The following is a 16,596-nucleotide window of genomic DNA, read 5'->3' on the forward strand; positions in this document are numbered from 1 at the left end:
ACCTTCAGAATGAATTAAGTTCGTAACCAGAGGTACCACTCTGTGTGTGTGTGTGTGTGTGTGTGTGTAATAATTTTAATTGATTTTCTTTTCTTATAACAATTATTCAATATCATCATTTAACATCCATTTTCTGCTTTCCCCCTCTCCCTGTTGACTTCCCCCAACTTCCATTTCTGGTTTGTTACATCAGATGTCACATTCTGCTCTTTATACAAAATGATCTGTTATCACTAATTATATTTCTTCTTCTCTGTAAATAAAGTTGCAAATGTTTATTTAAATCCTGCCAACGAGCCCATTTTTGTTGTTGTTTCTGCAAGTATGTTGTAAAGGGGTTCCCATTCTTTTCCAAAGTCACTATTGTCCTTTTCACGCAATTTGTCCGTATACCACTGTATATCTCACCTTTCCTCCAAGGAGCTCAGTATATACTTCTCCTCTTCCCCATTTTATTCTCATGTTATCCCTGTCAAGCTAAGAGGCGGTGACTCTGCCCAGGGCCACGCAGTGAACTTCACTGATGAGTGGGGATTTGAACCCTGATCTCCCAGCTCTTAGTCCAGCACTCTAACCACTGCACCACACTGGGTCGCAGTGTGACCCAAGCAGTGGCCAACAGTTATCAGTGTATAGGTCATTTCTCATGTAGCTCTATTTTTCTGCTTGTTCGTTCGTTTATTAATACTTATATTGATTGTTCTTTTTAAAACATACGAACAGGAAGAGGTGCGGAAAGGAGGAAAAAGGGGGCAAGAGAAAAGATACAAATTGGGATGTAATCAGTGTTGTTTTTTCTGGAAAAAAGTTGGAAGAACTCACCATGAAGTTAGTTTATCACTGTAGCAGTCACAGTGGCATTCCACCCACCCACCTACCCAGCAGTGGCTAAATGTAAGATGTGATTAATAAACTCAAGCAGACAGTGATCTGAATTACAGATGGCTCAACTTTATTGACTACAGATATAGGTGGATTTTTGGTTCAGGCAATGGGCATATATTCATTCCCGCTCCCAGCCCCCTGGACAAAATAATAATTATTATTATTTAATTTAAAAATGCTCAAAAATACCCCTGGATTTAATAGTGATCATAAATGCCTCAGGTCATAGCATTTTTTAATATTCAGAGTTTGGAACTATTATAGTTGTTGGGCCTGGGCACAAGAGACAAGCGGTGTAAGCATAGAGTTCTGTGTTTACTGCCAAATGTTTCTAAATATGTATTTGCGAGTTGCTCTCTGTCAAAACAGGATCTTCAGTCCACTGAACGATTGAGGATGGAGACTCTTATGAAGAGCCCTATTCTTTTGCCAGCACTGTGAACTGCACCACCCATTTCAGTACTTGGGAAACTAAAGTGAGCTTGGATTTGGTTTTCACCCATCCAGGGCATAAAGTTCAGAAGGCAAAGTAAATCCCTGTGTCAGAGAGATCAACTCCAGGGCTGAAAACAGAGTGGGTGGGCATGGCATTTAGAATTTATTGCTCTGCAGCACAAATTGAAGCAGGGGTAGAGCTATTTGAGGGTTGCTTGCAGTATCTAGCACATGGCCTCTTTTGCATCTCAAAGAGGCTGGGCTTCCAGTTGACTGTACTTGTTTATAGTCACCAAAGCAACCTTGTCAGTGAAAACCCCCTGCACCCCTTGAAATGAGCTCTGGGAAAGTTGGGAGAACCCCCGAAACAGCATGGAGAGGGAGGGTAGAGGGGAATCACTCTGTCTGGCAAGCAGCAGTGCTTGCACAAATGGAAGATTTGTAATTACACCATGTTAAATTCCACCCACAGCATACACATAATTGAACTCGGCATATGGCTGATTGTCATGTTTCTCGACAGTCTTATTTCAACCTTAACTACTACATCACTCTGTCACATGTATTGTTTTGATATTTAATGGATACCATTTATTTCCTAATTGTTCTGCTAGGCTGACTGTGTCTCTTTTGGTTATGTCCCTTCCCTTTCCAGGATACTGAAATGAGAATGGCCTGGCTCTGACCCCAGAGTGTGCACATTCTTCTTTTCCCTGCTTTCCAACTAAACAAGATCCTTCATCCCTCTCCTCCTCAAAGAAGGCAATGTATTGCTCCTGGAGAAGGTAAATGCATGTTTCTCAATCTGCATAGTTATGGGAAAGCAGGAAGTGGTCTCCAACTGTTGCCGGACTTTTATAGGGCCATATTTTCAAGTGGGAAAGGATATTTTTAATTGGTAGAGTACTTTCTTTTATTTCTATCTCTAGCTCCAGGATTATTATTATTATTATTATTATTAATAATAATAATAATAAATGTTTTGTACCCCACCCATCTGACTACTTTGCATCTCAAAGCAATTGCACACATTGCATAACATCTAATAGTGTTTATACTCAGCAGGTCACTAACCAACTCTCTCCCTCCCTCTTTAGCGTATCTGCATGTTGTATGCATTAACTGTCCCCCCATTACATTTTTAAATGTAGAATTAAATAAATCTTAGACGTATCATTAAGGTGCATAATGTTTGAGGTTCCCAAAGGATCTGAATGGCTAAGGTTTGGAAGACCTCTACTTAACACTCTGAGAAATCCCTGTTTGACATCAATGGGATGGACAGACCCCTGATAAGCCTTCAAGGGCTGGGGAGCTACCATCTGCCATGACCATAGGCAATGCTGACCGGGTCTGGTGGGAGTCCAATCACATCTGGAGGATGGCAGATTCCCCATCCCCGCTGTAGAGTTATAGGTGTAATGAGGAAGTTTCAAAACTATCTATCTATCTATCTATCATCTATCTATCTATCTATCTAGCTATCTATCTATCTATTGTATGGCTCCTAGTCATGTAAATCAGTGCCACAGGATTATCTGTTTAGACTCCAAAAGGCCCTTCCTTCTTGAGTAATACAGAGTATTTTTGAGCAGGACTTATATCTGAGTGTGTCACTGCTCTTTAGAGAGGGTGTTGTATTAAAAATACTTTACAAGCAGTTCTTGTGTGCCTTCAGTGTTAACATGACCTTTTTGTGTTTTTACAGAAGTAATATACACCCCAAATTTGATGATAATGAAAATACAGAAGAAAGAAAAACAGGTTGGCAACCCTTTCCTTCTCTCTCTCTCTCTCTCTCTCTCTCTCTCTCTCTCTCTCTCTCTCTCTCTGTGTGTGTGTGTGTGCGCGCGCGCAAGGGAGGGAGAGGGAGAAGGAGAAGCATTCCCTAGGGTCCTTTATTCAATTGGATTTGAGGAAGTTGAGTCCTTTTTGCCATATGGTGAAGGGAACCTCCTTAACAACTTTGTTCCTGTGGGCAGCAGAACCCCCAAACCTCTCAATGTGAATAGCTTGCTTAAATCTAATCCCACTATCATGCAGTTTAAATCCTAGGAAGTGCTATCATAAGATAAACAATTTTTAAAATATAAATGCAAGTCCATAGTTACAGTTCATTCTTAAATTCCTTACTGTGGTGTAGTGGCTAAGAGAATGAGTTATGAATCAGAAAGTCCCTAGTTCAAGTCTTGCCTCTGCCAGGAATCCCATTAGATGACCTTAGACAAGCAATTCCTTCTCTGCCTCAGTCCTCCTTTCTGCAAAATGAGAATAATAATATTGCCTTACCTTACAGCAGGGGTGGGGACCCTTTGGTTCTCAAAATGTTGCTGAACTACAACACCCATCTTCCCTGGGCACTGCCCATGCTTGCTGGGGCTGATGGGAGTTGTAGTTCAGCAATATCTGGGAGGCCTAAGCTTCCCCACACCTGCCTTGCAGTGTTTTTGTAAGGATTATAACAAGATAATGACAGCTGAGGGCATTGTAGGAGGCTGGACTAGATGACCCTTGGCAGTCCCTTCCAATTCTACAATTCTCAATTCAATTTAAAGACTTACAAGCACTATTCAAATGCTAAGTGTTGTTTTTGTTATGGATAGTAACTTACACTTTGTTCCTATCACAAAAAATGGCACATACATTAATATGTAGGTAGTATGTGAATTGATTTAAATTTGATCAATCTTTTGAAAGCCAAAAAATTAACTAAAAATTCTTCATGCCTCTGAAAGGCCATTCCTTCCTCTGTGTGTCAGGATCTGCTGCTTTTGCTATGCTGGTGCCATTTATAAACCAAGTATGCCTGAGAGATTGATGAAGCAGCCGTCATTGTATTTTCTGTGTGTGCACACTGGCAAACCTAACTGTGGCCTATGTGATAAAGGGAAGGAGCTTGCTTTAATATATGGAAGCAGGGAACAAACCAATCTGCTCCGTGCTGTTTTGTGTCCTGCCTTGTTTTAAATGGGGATTTTTAAAGTGAGTTTGTTAGAAAGGAATAAATCTTCCCTTCTAAGCCTGTTCTGAAACAAAGTCTTAAAGTGATGTTGGCCAACAACTCTATCCCTTTCTGATACTTCAGATATAAGGAACAAAAAAACAACAAAAAAATTCTCACCTGCCGATCCTACTGCTAAGGTTTCTTCCATCATTCTAGTTAACATTGTATCCCAGTTCTTGTCTCCAGAGCAGCACACACTTTGCCACTTCCTAGTTGGTCATGTTGTTTTTCTTTGTTCTTTAAGAAACAGCTGTTTTGCTGGTAGCCTTCTCCCCCCCCCCCGCCATGCCCTTTCTCACGCATTGTGCAAATTGATGCAACTTGCTTCTTCTTTTAATGGATGATAAAATGCCCTTTTCTCATTCTCATAGCATTCACTTTCTGTATCCAGCACATTATTATTATTTATGCTGTTGCTACTCTTTAATTTATTACCTGCCCTTCACCCTAAGGTCCCAGGGTGGGTTGCAACATTACAACACAACATTAACAACAGCTTAAAACAACTTACAGTTACAGAAATAAGATAAGATCTGAAGGCAGCCCTGTTTAGGGAAGCTTTTAATGTTTAACAGACTATTGTATTTTAATATTTTGTTGGAAGCTGCCCAGAGTGGCTGGGGAAACCCAGCCAGATGGGCTGGGTATAAATAAAAAATTATTATTATTATTGGTCCTAAAAATATGCACCTCAAATGGTCTAAAGCCAGGTCTACATGCCTAGTTTGCATATTGTTATTTTGCTCAGTTCTGTATCCAGGATTTAGAAAATGCAGGGGGTTTTTTTTGGCAGAAACTGAGGGACACAGATACAGGAAATAGTGACCAGGAGTGTGCAGGGGTACCCATAATTCAGTGGCAGAGCACATGTCCTGTGTGTGTGATGTCTTTGGAGCTTCCACTTAAAAATAATTTGGGCAGGAATTATGGGGGAAACTACTTACAGAAAGGGACCAGGTAGACAGATACCGTGCTAGACATACAATTGGTCTGATTCACTGTAAAGCTGCAGTAAAACCCCATCATTAGAAACCGTGCCAGCATGTAGGCCTGGCTGTTGCAACTGAATTCTAAAGGACTGCTCTTGCACCCTGTTCACACAAATACACGTTTTGTCTCATTCCAGTGATGTAGTTAGGCAACTTGATGGGCTTAGGGAGGAACCCCTCTGTAGATGGTAATGTATATTGCCCCACTTGCTTCAAAACGTGGTGAGCCAGGATGGCTGCATTTGCCCTGCCACCCCTATTCATTCTGCTAAATAGGACCCTTGATATCTGCCCTACAGTCCTGCCTCGATAGCACCACTGCCTAGTTCTTTTTAGCCTTGGAGAGTCTGCATTGCTGCCTTGGGTGTTTTTCTCCTTGCATGGAGCCTGGATGCCAAGATTTATGCTTTCCTTTGCAAGTCTATTTTTATTGTATCCACATAATGCAAGATACCATCGGAGCCTCGGCATTTACATTGCCTCCTTCCTCTTACTAATAATCTCTAGTGAGCCTGTTAAGGGGTAGGTATTGTTGGTGGACTGTGGGATGTAGCTTCTCGTTTGTGATCTGCAAGAACCGATGATCCCTGGAAGGGGAAAGGACAGGCAGTCAGAAGGGCTGCTGCTACCTTACAGGGAGAGAAACAGCCGCTGGTTGTATTTTCACCTATGCAGCAGCCAAAACTGACCTCTAATGCTGTGTGTTTCCCATACAGGAAGTCTAGGTGGGAGGCTGGCTGAAAGAAATGCTCAGCTGGATGTTCTGGATTTGACATGAGAAATATTTTAAGTGATTTTCAAGGGTTTGTGCTGCAGATGGGGTAATATTAGACAGAGGAATCATTGTGTGTCCCCCAACACTCCGCCTTCATAATATCAGCATCTTGTCAAAGCTTTTTCTTTCCCCCCACTTTTCCTTCCTCCAGTGCGAGCAAAGGGGGCATTCTTGTTCCACTGGTTTTTCTTCACTTGTTGACTAACTTGAGAGGTTTGGGCTTGAAGGAGGGCAGGGGAGAAAGGAGAGCATTCAGGGCAGCAAAACTGGTTATTCTTCTGGGACTGAAAAAGTCCCAGGGCAAGGGTACCTTTACCTTTACCTATGAAATTAATAATAATAATAATAATAATAATAATAAGGCTTGTCCCCTAGATTTGGGGCTAGTGTGGATTTTAGAAGTGGAGGAGGCCAACATAACGTGCAGGGATCAGACGTGGAATGCTTTATTAAGCTCTGGCCTGCTTTTGCATGTGTGGTTTTTCTGAATAAAACAGCAAATATGGGTAGCTACTTCGGGGCCAAATTACACATTACACAGTAGTGTGTTTGAATAGCAAACTTAGGTCTTGGGCACGCCTTGTTCTTAACAATAAACAGCTGTAGGGTGGTGGGGGGTCTCCTAATCGGGATCTGGAGGTTGGGGGAGTATGTGGAAAGGGTTTTTAACCCTTGGTTAACCTTTAAAGCCCCTGTGCTGTTTGGCTTCAAAAAAATCCCTCTTGAAGCTTCTTATTGTCCCTGATGGTACAACTTTAAACCTTCATAAACTGCCTCTCATTCAAGTTTTCAGAATGGTTACATTAAGAAGAAGGGGAGGGAACACAGCGAAGTAGTTAAAATTACAGGGGGAAAAGAAAAAACCCAACAACCCATCATAAAACCAACAAGACATAGGGTGGAATTCAACATTGTGCTATTGTTAACATTCTGCCTGCACAAGCATTTCAGCTTGCCAGACAGAACAATTCCCCCCTCCTCTCTCCAGTCACTTTTCTGAGGGAATTTCCTGGACCCCCCACTGAGCCAGTTCTGGGGCGTGCAGGGTAAGGAGAGGAGAAAAATCTCCGTTGGGTAAGTGGAAGTCATTGTGCCATGCTTCCACTGATGGAATTTCTTAGGTGAATGAACCTGCCTAAGAATCAACAGGTGGGCTTGTTGTAGTGAATGACTTGGTCGGTTGGTGTCCATCTAATGGCTTGTTCACACATGTGTTTTCACTTCTCTTGGCATTGTCAGAGTTTATGTGAGTAGTGACTGCTGAGAGGGCCTTTTCAGTGGAAGTGCCTCCCCGTGCTAGTTTGCGGACCACCAAAATGTCCTTTGGGTTAGTAAGTTTTTATTTTTCAGGGATTTTATCTGTGTCCTTGCTGCATATTAAAATCTAATACAGTGGTACCTCGGTTTATGAACTTAATCCGTTCCGGAAGTCCGTTCTTAAACCAAAACTGTTCTTAAACCAAGGCACGCTTTCCCTAATGAGGCCTCCCGCCGCCGGTGCCCTTCCACCATTCGGATTCCATTCTTAGACTGAGGTAGAGTTCTCAAACTGGGACACTATTTCCGGTTTCGTGGAATTCATAAACCAAATTGTTCTTAAACTGGACTGGACTCAAACTGAGGTACCACTGTATTCTTAGATTTTAATTGTTGTTGGGATGTCCTTGCTACCATTGTGGTTTATCTCCACATTTTGATTGTTTTAATGAGACACTTTTGTAAGTTGTTTTGTTAACTTAGAATACCAAGATATAACTATTATGTTAACATGCCTTATGCTAGTCATAGATGGCTTCTCTGGAATGCAATCTGCTTCTAGCTGAATACTTCTTGAGTTTGCTCTTGTATGGTCCGTGTTGGTGGCAATTTATTTACAGTGGTACCTCGGGTTACATAGGCTTCAGGTTACATACGCTTCAGGTTACAGACTCCGCTAACCCAGAAATAGTTACCTCGGGTTAAGAACCTCGGGTTCAGAACTTTGCTTCAGGTTGAGAACAGAAATTGTGCTCTCGCACCGCGGCAGCAGCAGGAGGCCCCATTAGCTAAAGTGGTGCTTCAGGTTAAGAACAGTTTCAGGTTAAGGACGGACCTCCGGAACGAATTAAGTACTTAACCCGAGGTACCACTGTATTTACTTACACCAAAATGTGCTTTTTGTTTCCCCTTCCAAAAAGAGTTGCAGCTTACAAAATTTAAAATAAGCATGAAAATAATAATGTCCTGTAGTTAAAACACCATTACCAAACTAAGAGCAGCATCAGTAAGGAAAAACATGAAAGGTTGTTTTGTTAGCGTAAGCTTTTTGACTTCCACAACAGAATTTCTTCTCTTTTCTCCCTATGTGCCACTCAGATCTGCTTGGACGATTGGCGAAAACCACAGAACAGAGTTTGGGAGCGAGTGGGGTGGGGAGGAGAGGGAGGGGAAGTTCTGTTGCGGAACTCCTAATGTTGGATACAACCCTTAGAGGCAAAAATATTATTTGTATTTCAATAGATTTATTTTTATATTGTTTAAATTTTATTATAGTTTTTTTTTTACTTTTTAACTAGTATCTTGTATGTTTTTAGCTTTCTGTATTTTACATGTGTTGTTTTAATTTGTGTAAGCTGCTGGTTTGAGTTCCAGTCTGGGAAAGAGGTGAGATGTAAAGAAATATAATAATAAATTAAATTCTAGCAAGAACTGAATTAAAAGCTTGCTTCAAGAGAACTAATATTGGAATACAACTGGGGAGAAAGATACTGACAAACTGGAACGTGTCCAGAGGAGGGCAACCAAAATGGTCAAAGGCCTGGAAACAATGCCTTGTGAGGAACGGCTAAGGGAGCTGGACATGTTTAGCCTGGAGAAGAGGAGGTTAAGGGGTGATATGATAGCCATGTTCAAATATATAAAAGGATGTCACATAGAGGAGGGAGAAAGGTTGTTTTCTGCTGCTCCAGAGAAGCGGACACGGAGCAATGGATCCAAACTACAAGAAAGAAGATTCCACCTAAACATTAGGAAGAACTTCCTGACAGTAAGAGCTGTTCGACAGTGGAATTTGCTGCCAAGGAGTGTGGCGGAGTCTTCTTCTTTGGAGGTCTTTAAGCAGAGGCTTGACAACCATATGTCAGGAGTGCTCTGATGGTGTTTCCTGCTTGGCAGGGGGTTGGACTCGATGGCCCTTGTGGTCTCTTCCAGCTCTATGATTCTATGATACCCGCTTAAAGCAGGTGAAGTTCCACATATGGGGTACACCGCAGAAAAAAAACCCTCTCGTGGAATCCACATTTTGCTTGTGCAGTAGACTTGAGCTCTCTGGTTGGCTAAAAACCCACCTGACTCTTTTCTTGTATATACAGAAAGGATTAATGATACTCACAGTGTCTGATACAGTTGAGAAGGGCCTATTGATGAGTGAAGAGTATGAGCACTTAACTGCTGCCAATGTTAAGTGTTGTTGTGAGAAGTAGCATTGTTGTGAGAGATAGGATCACTCTGGAGATGGGTGAAAAATGAATTCTGAAAAAAGAACTGAACAAATGTTTCTCCCTGAAATGGTAACCCATGAAGGGTTAAGCTTTGCTTTGTCTCACCTCTTTAGTTCTGTGGCTCTGATGATACAGAATACAATGCAGGTGAGTAGAGGTATCTCGGCAAGGTCAGGGCTGACTGGCCTGGAATGTTTCCATTTGCAGCCTGTACCTAACAGGACTTTTAGGGAAATTTATAACATGCAGGGATATGTGAAATTAGATATGGCACCTATAATACCACTGTGATTTCCCCTGAAATGTCCCAGAGTTACCAGGGGCCTGCCCTGCATGATGACAGTGGATTGAGGCTGGTAACTAGCCAGTTCTGTGGGTTTTATTTTCTTGTATCTGTTTCCTAAGGCTGTTCCTACAGTTAGGTCTGAGAGCTGACTAATACCTAAAGAGGAAGTGTGTCAGAAGGCAAGGAACAGGCAAGAGGTTTGGGAGAACGTGGCCTGGAACATCTAGGTGAGGAAGACTTGGGTTGCTGACCACATGAGACTGGGCATGACCAGGAAGGAGATTATATATTTCTCTCTTCACTCCCCTCTCCTGCATTCCTAACCCTGTGTTTTCCACCATCATCAATACCTCCCTGCCTCTTCTCTTTTCACCATCACTATAACCTTCTAATCTGTTCATTCTGTCTCTTCTGCTTTTCTCCATCTCATCTCACACCCTTCGATCATCAAGACCTCGCCTCTTTAAATTCATTTTCTCTTCTTTTGTCCCTGGCCTTACTAACTTCACAACTCTTTTGGGGCTCAGTTCCCAAGATAGTTGGATATCCTCCTTATTCCCGACTTATTTCAGATCCACCTGCTTTTTAAAAAACAAAAACCCTTGTTTTCCTTTCCTTAACTGCATTACCTTCTTCTTGCCTTCCCCATCTTTCCCCTTTATGTTTTATGTTTAAATTAGATTGCGAGCTTCCAGGCATGTCCTTGTCCTTGGTTTGCCTTTTGCACAGTGTTTTGCATTTCAGGTTCAAAATAGTATACGCCTGTGCATTGTATAGGGTATTTTAAACTTTTAGAATGGGGACACCTTTTTTTCCAGGCCAGAATCTAAAGTTCGGGTATGTTCACAGACAGATAAGGGAAACGCTTACCTCAGTATTGAGGGTTTAACTTTCTCTCTTTGTTCTAGTATTTCCCAGTGCCGGAGAGGCAGTCTGCTTTTTAAGCCAAAATAGCTTTTTTTCTTTGAAACCTGTTCAGTGAAAAAATAAAGTAAAGGCCCGGCTGCTTTTCCCTCTCCTGTATGAGAACACATGCAGCTTGAAAAATGAATGGTTGACTAAGCACCCTTCTTTACTTATTTGGGGTGTGAGCTGGGACACACCATTTCTGTTATTTCAAGTTCTTGTACCGGTTTGATCTTTGTGTTAGAGAAGGACACATGTGAAGCGGTTTAGTACAGTGTTTCATGGTGATAGATTGGTGCTGTAAGGTTGCAGATGTGGAGCTGAAGAGCTCATCAAGGGTGGCGGGTTAATTAAATTTTAGTGGCCTCTATTGAAATTTTTTTTTCAGAGCTTGCCTAAAGAACGCTGTTCTCTGCAAATACACACAGGCAAGCAGCTAAAAAAAAGTAGGTCATATTTTTGAGGCCTACTAACCTTGACAGTTTGCCTTTAAAGTGCATCTCTCTCTCACTATGTTCACAGCAGCTCCTGATTGGAAGCAGATAAGTTTTTTCTCTTCCCCCTCCATCCGGCTCTGGGTGTACTTGAATTCCCATTGGCTTTCACTGAGATTCATAGTGCCAGATCCAGGACAGGTTTTGGGAAGTTGTGCAACATGAACACACACACACACACACACACACACAGAGATTTTTTTTGCTGATGTTTCTGTTCTCTGCTCTCTTTTATTATTAGAGATACAAATTCTATTTGCAAATCTGCCAGCCAGCATTAGATGCTGAGCCACTGCTTTAACAGAGCCAAATAAATGAAGAAGGATTGTAAGACCTGTCCTATCTTCCAGAGGAATGGTACTTCCTATGTATATCTGACTACAGGTGTTTTCGTGGTATAGAACCGACCTGCCTTCATCTGTAATCCAGCTGTGCTATTGCTACTATGATGATCCCAGAGATGCAAATTAATTTTAAGTGAGATATTTTGTTATGATGGTTTATTGGTGAAAGTTTAAAATTGCAAGGTTATGGAGGCATAAGCATGCAGCTAAAATGGAGTATTTTGAGCAGATGTCAAGTCACACATAAGAAGGAAAAAGAAGAGGAAGTGTCTATGTTGCTATTGGTTAACTGCATTAGAATGTCACATGCCAAAGCTGGACATGGAAAACTTGCATGTGTCAAGAGAACTTTAAATGTTAATGGAATTAGAAGCTGCAGTTGGTATTAGGAAGTATAATTTTCTGAAAACATATTTATTTATTCTTCCCAATAGGGGGCCTGAGCTAGTAGGTAATGATGTGGCTGCAGAACAAATAATTATGTTGACTGTGTTAATTTAAAGCATGGATAAGGCTGCAACAAATTTTATCCTGTTTTGATTTTCCTATCAAAAATAGTACAGTAGATAGAAGTAAAACATGTCTGACTTTCAACCACTTCCCACAAAATGATTCCACCTATCCCTTTTATAGGAAAATGTACCGTATCTCATAATATTCAAGATAAAAGGGTGGGCCAAGCATGCTGCTCTCCCAAAAAAATAAGTCTGCTACAAATTTGCAATTAAATCATTTTTTCACAACTTGGGTTTTATGTGTTTTTCAACAATTTAACATTCATAATGTCCAGAAAGGGACGTAATGCAGTCATATTTATTTAGGTTACAATCCTAAAAACACTTAGCTAGGAGTAAGTCCTATTGAACTCAATAATACTTCCATCTGGGTAAGACTGCATAGAATTATGCTGTTAAAATTGTATGCTTAGTCTCTTCAGGTGATTAAGAAAGTTTTTAAAAATAATATAAAACTAGCTAAGAAATAATCTTCAAACCTAAGAGAACAAGCAAATCTGTCAGAAAAGAGCAACAGAGTTTTGTTAGGAATTATACAAATGCATATTAATAGTTAACTTCTTTATTAAGAATTTGTGTAGAAATAGACGCAGACTGACTTATAATACCGATTTAAGGAAAAGGTGACGGCTTCATCCCATTTCTTTCAGTGTTAATTTTAAAGCTGTATTTTTAACTAGGTTGATTTTTCAATTATGAAAGAGCAGTACATTTCAATAACTACTCATTTCAAACAGCTATTTTGAAAACTAAATTTAAGATCATTAACTGCTCAGATTATTTTGTACTTCAGGGTTCTTCCATTCTAGTTGTACAGGTGTAACAAATCTATTTCAGTTCTGAGGTTCCTGTAGGACTCAGATAAGGTTTGCTGGGGCTACAGTTGTTCATTAATTTTTTTCTGTTTCCATTGTTTTACATGTTATACACTATAAACATCAATGGAGGAGAGGGCACGACTGTTGCAAGTAAATGCACTATATGAAGCTCAATTCTAGCCACAATTTTCTTATTTAGATTGCAGCATGTTTATGATTTGAATTTCCAGATTCCCTGTATAAAAGGACACCAGTGTTCTTTTACATATTTGCAATCAGTTATTGCAGATGGCCACATCAGTTGCAGATGTGTTTAAATGCCATTGGTTTAGTCTTTTCCAAACTATTTTTAAAATCACATCAGTATCCTGCTCTTCTTCCAAGTAGCTCGAGGCAATGTACATGGGATTATCTCATTTTATTGCTGCAATAACTCTGTGTGGTAGCTTAGACTGAGAGAGGAATGACTTGCCCAGGGCCAATCTGTGGGGTTTCATGACGGAAAGGAGATTCTAGCAATATCCGAAATGGCAATGCAGATGAAACGCTGCTCTGGCTCTACAAGTTAAGGCTGTTTTTCTCAAACTTGGATCTCCAGCTGTTGTTGGACTACATCTCCCATCACCCCTAGCTAACTGAGTCTGACCACTGGTGCCTCTCACTTTGTATTGTCCACACCGACTGGCAGCAGCTCTCCAGGGGTTTCAGGCAGTGAACTCTCCTAGCCCTACCTGGAGATGCCAGGGATTGAACCTGGAGGAAAGAAGAAGCAGAAGAGTTTGGATTTGATACCCCATTTTATCACTACCCTAAGGAGTCTCAAAGCGGCTAACAATCTCCTTTTCCCTTCCTCCCCCACAACAATCTGTGAGGTGAGTGAGGCTGAGAGACTTCAGAGAAGTGTGACTAGCCCAAGGTCACCCAGCAGCTGCATGTGGAGGAGAGGGGAAGCGAACCCGGTCCCCCAGACTACGAGACTACCGCTCTTAACCACTACACCACACTGGCGCTCACACTAGGACCTTCTGCATGCTGAGTAGATGCTCTACCACTGAACTATGGCCCTTACCCATTCTCTGAGGAGAGTCTTCTCTGTATATACTCTGGTTTCTCTTCAGATCATATACATCTTTTGCCTGGCAGTGAAATTATATGCCTTTCAGTGCTGGGTTAAAATCATCATCATCAGCAGCACGCCATCATTTATTACTTATACCCCGCCCATCTGGCCACTCTGGTGGCTTCCAACAGAATATTAAAAACCCAATAAAACATTAAAAACAACCCTAAACAGGGCTGCCTTCAGATGCCTTCTAAAAGTCAGATAGTTGTTTATTTCCTTGACATCTGATGGGAGGGCGTTCCACAGGGCAGGCACCACTACCGAGAAGGCCCTCTGCCTGGTTTCCTGTAACTTCGCTTCATGCAGTGAGGGAATCGCCAGAAGGCCCTCAGAGCTGGACCTCAGTGTCCGGGCAGAACAATGGGGGTGGAGACACTCCTTCAGGTATACTGGGCCGAGGCCATTTATATAAAACCTTTTTATTTGCAGAAGCATTTTAAAATACTGTCTTTTAGGAAAGGCACCTCATTTTTCATCAAGAGTTCATTCTATGTGAGTAAAGGGACCCCTGACCGTCCAGTCATGGCCGACTCTGGGGTTGTGGCGCTCATCTTGCTTTACTGGCCGAGGGAGCCGGTGTACAGCTTCCGAGTCATGTGGCCAGCATGACTAGGCGACTTCTGGCGAACCAGAGCAGTGCACGGAAACACTGTTTACCTTCCCGCCGGAGCCGTACCTATTTATCTACTTGCACTGCATGCTTTCGAACTGCTAGGTGGGCAGGAGCAGGGACCAAGCAACGGGAGCTCACCCTGTTGTGGGGATTCGAACTGCCGACCTTCCGATCGGCAAGCCCTAGGCTCTGTGGTTTAACCCACAGTGCCACTGAAGCTACATTTTGGCAGATCTGTGCATGGCCATTTTGGGTGTTACATTGTATGGTGAATCCTTCTGTTTATGTGATGTTGGGTAGATCCCTTTGTTCGGAATCATTGTTGACTTTTACCAGTTCAAGAATAGCAAGATGCTGAGGAATCCTGTTTCCTAAGTTTTTTGTTTGTTTGTTTCTTTTATTACATGGCTGAGGGTGACTCTGCTAATCAATGCCAGGAGTCAGGAGAGCCATATCTTTCTCCCTGAAATTGGCAGCTCTGCCTCACTGCAGTGAAATGCTCTCTTAAGTTTTTGGGTGTACTGTCTTTGCTGTGAAATAATGCAGCAGCTGAAAAGTGTTACACTGAATTTGAAAATACACAGGAATTTTATAGGAAAACTCAATTTAAAACAGGAGTTGGCTTGAATGCAGCTTCATTGCTGCTGGATTTTTCCCATGCAGCCATGTGATAAGCTGGGTTGTAGCACTGCATTGCACAGTGAAGTGATGTTTAGAACATCTTTACTGTTCCGGATATCTGATGTTCAGCCAGGTTTGTACAACCAGGTTCACGTGTGGCTGCATGTGCTTCTTTGCAAAGTTTGTAAGTAGTGGCCACTGTGGTAAATGGTTATCCGTTGGTACTTGTTTATTTGTTGATGGCGATAGCAAAGCTTTATCTTGCTCCTGCAGCCATAGCTTCGAGACACATTTTCCCTCATGTTGTTACATGCCAAAGTGAGTGTAGTGAAGTTGAAGGCATAGGACACCTATGTACCGCCAGGTGTTATTGGACTACAGCTGCCACCATTCCTTGGGCTGATAGGAGTTGGCAAGATTTGGAGGACCACTGTGCTAGATTGAAAGTGAGTATGAGGCAAAGTTAGGGCTAGCAGGATAGTGGGAAAGGGTTTATTTTGCTTGGGATGTGCTGTGTCGTAATGAAATGTTGGCTAAGTTGTAGTTACGTTAGGACAGAGATGCCACTTGTGCATTTGTTTGCAAGGGGCTATTTGGCTACCTGCTCTTTCACCTTATTTTTATGAGGACTTGCACAATGGGCAGTACCCAACTAAACAATTTCACTACTGCAGCATTTTTAGCTGTGCAGTAAGAACTTCCCCACCCTCCGCCCTAAATTTGCTCTGGTGGGTTGAGGGAACCTCTGGAACAGATTTAGAGATGGTGCAGGGAGAAGAGGCAATGCAAGAAATCCTAGTGGAACTGGATTTCCATTATTTCTGCCCAGCTTGTTGTCATATGAAATGCTTCTGGCAATCAAAGCAGTACACATACCTATTCTTCTTCTCTACAATTTTCTCTATACAAATTAATCACTTAAAGTCCACTGCCATATCTCAAGAATGGTTCACAATTAGTTCCCTGTCCTGATATAATGGCCTTGAAAGGTATGTCTTCAGAACAGGGAGGGATATTACTACTACTACTACTACTACTACTACTACTAATAATTTCCAGTGGTTTTGAAAGGCTGGGAGTTCTAAAACAACTGGGGGAACAGCTGTGTCAAGACCTTAGTCACCCTTTCCTCTTTCTTCATAATCATCTTTGTATAGGATCTTGGCTATTTGTGATGTAGTGATTAGAGGCCAGCGATGATAGCTAGAATTTCCCAGAGAACCAACATTTTATCTTAGAGACAGGGCCTGCTACATCTCTTTTATACAAAGCAGAGATGGTTTGTTGCTGTGGCAGCTCAGTCATTTAC

At 41.8% G+C, this 16,596-nt stretch overlaps 1 protein-coding gene across 7 annotated transcripts in view; it reads left to right on the forward strand.

The window, feature by feature from the left end:
* CHD6 (chromodomain helicase DNA binding protein 6) overlaps positions 1 to 16,596 on the forward strand; it is a 107,381-nt gene that overhangs the window by 40,969 nt on the left and 49,816 nt on the right. For all 7 annotated transcript variants that reach the window (XM_053393872.1, XM_053393878.1, XM_053393876.1 and 4 more), the window contains exons 2-3: positions 1,976 to 2,105; positions 3,029 to 3,084. In XM_053393872.1, coding sequence (XP_053249847.1) covers positions 3,052 to 3,084 — 33 coding nt within the window. In that variant the 5' untranslated portion in view covers positions 1,976 to 2,105; positions 3,029 to 3,051. The remainder of the gene's footprint in view (positions 1 to 1,975; positions 2,106 to 3,028; positions 3,085 to 16,596) is intronic.

This window comes from Podarcis raffonei, chromosome 6 (assembly GCF_027172205.1).
Source record: "Podarcis raffonei isolate rPodRaf1 chromosome 6, rPodRaf1.pri, whole genome shotgun sequence".
Taxonomy (NCBI): domain Eukaryota; kingdom Metazoa; phylum Chordata; class Lepidosauria; order Squamata; family Lacertidae; genus Podarcis; species Podarcis raffonei.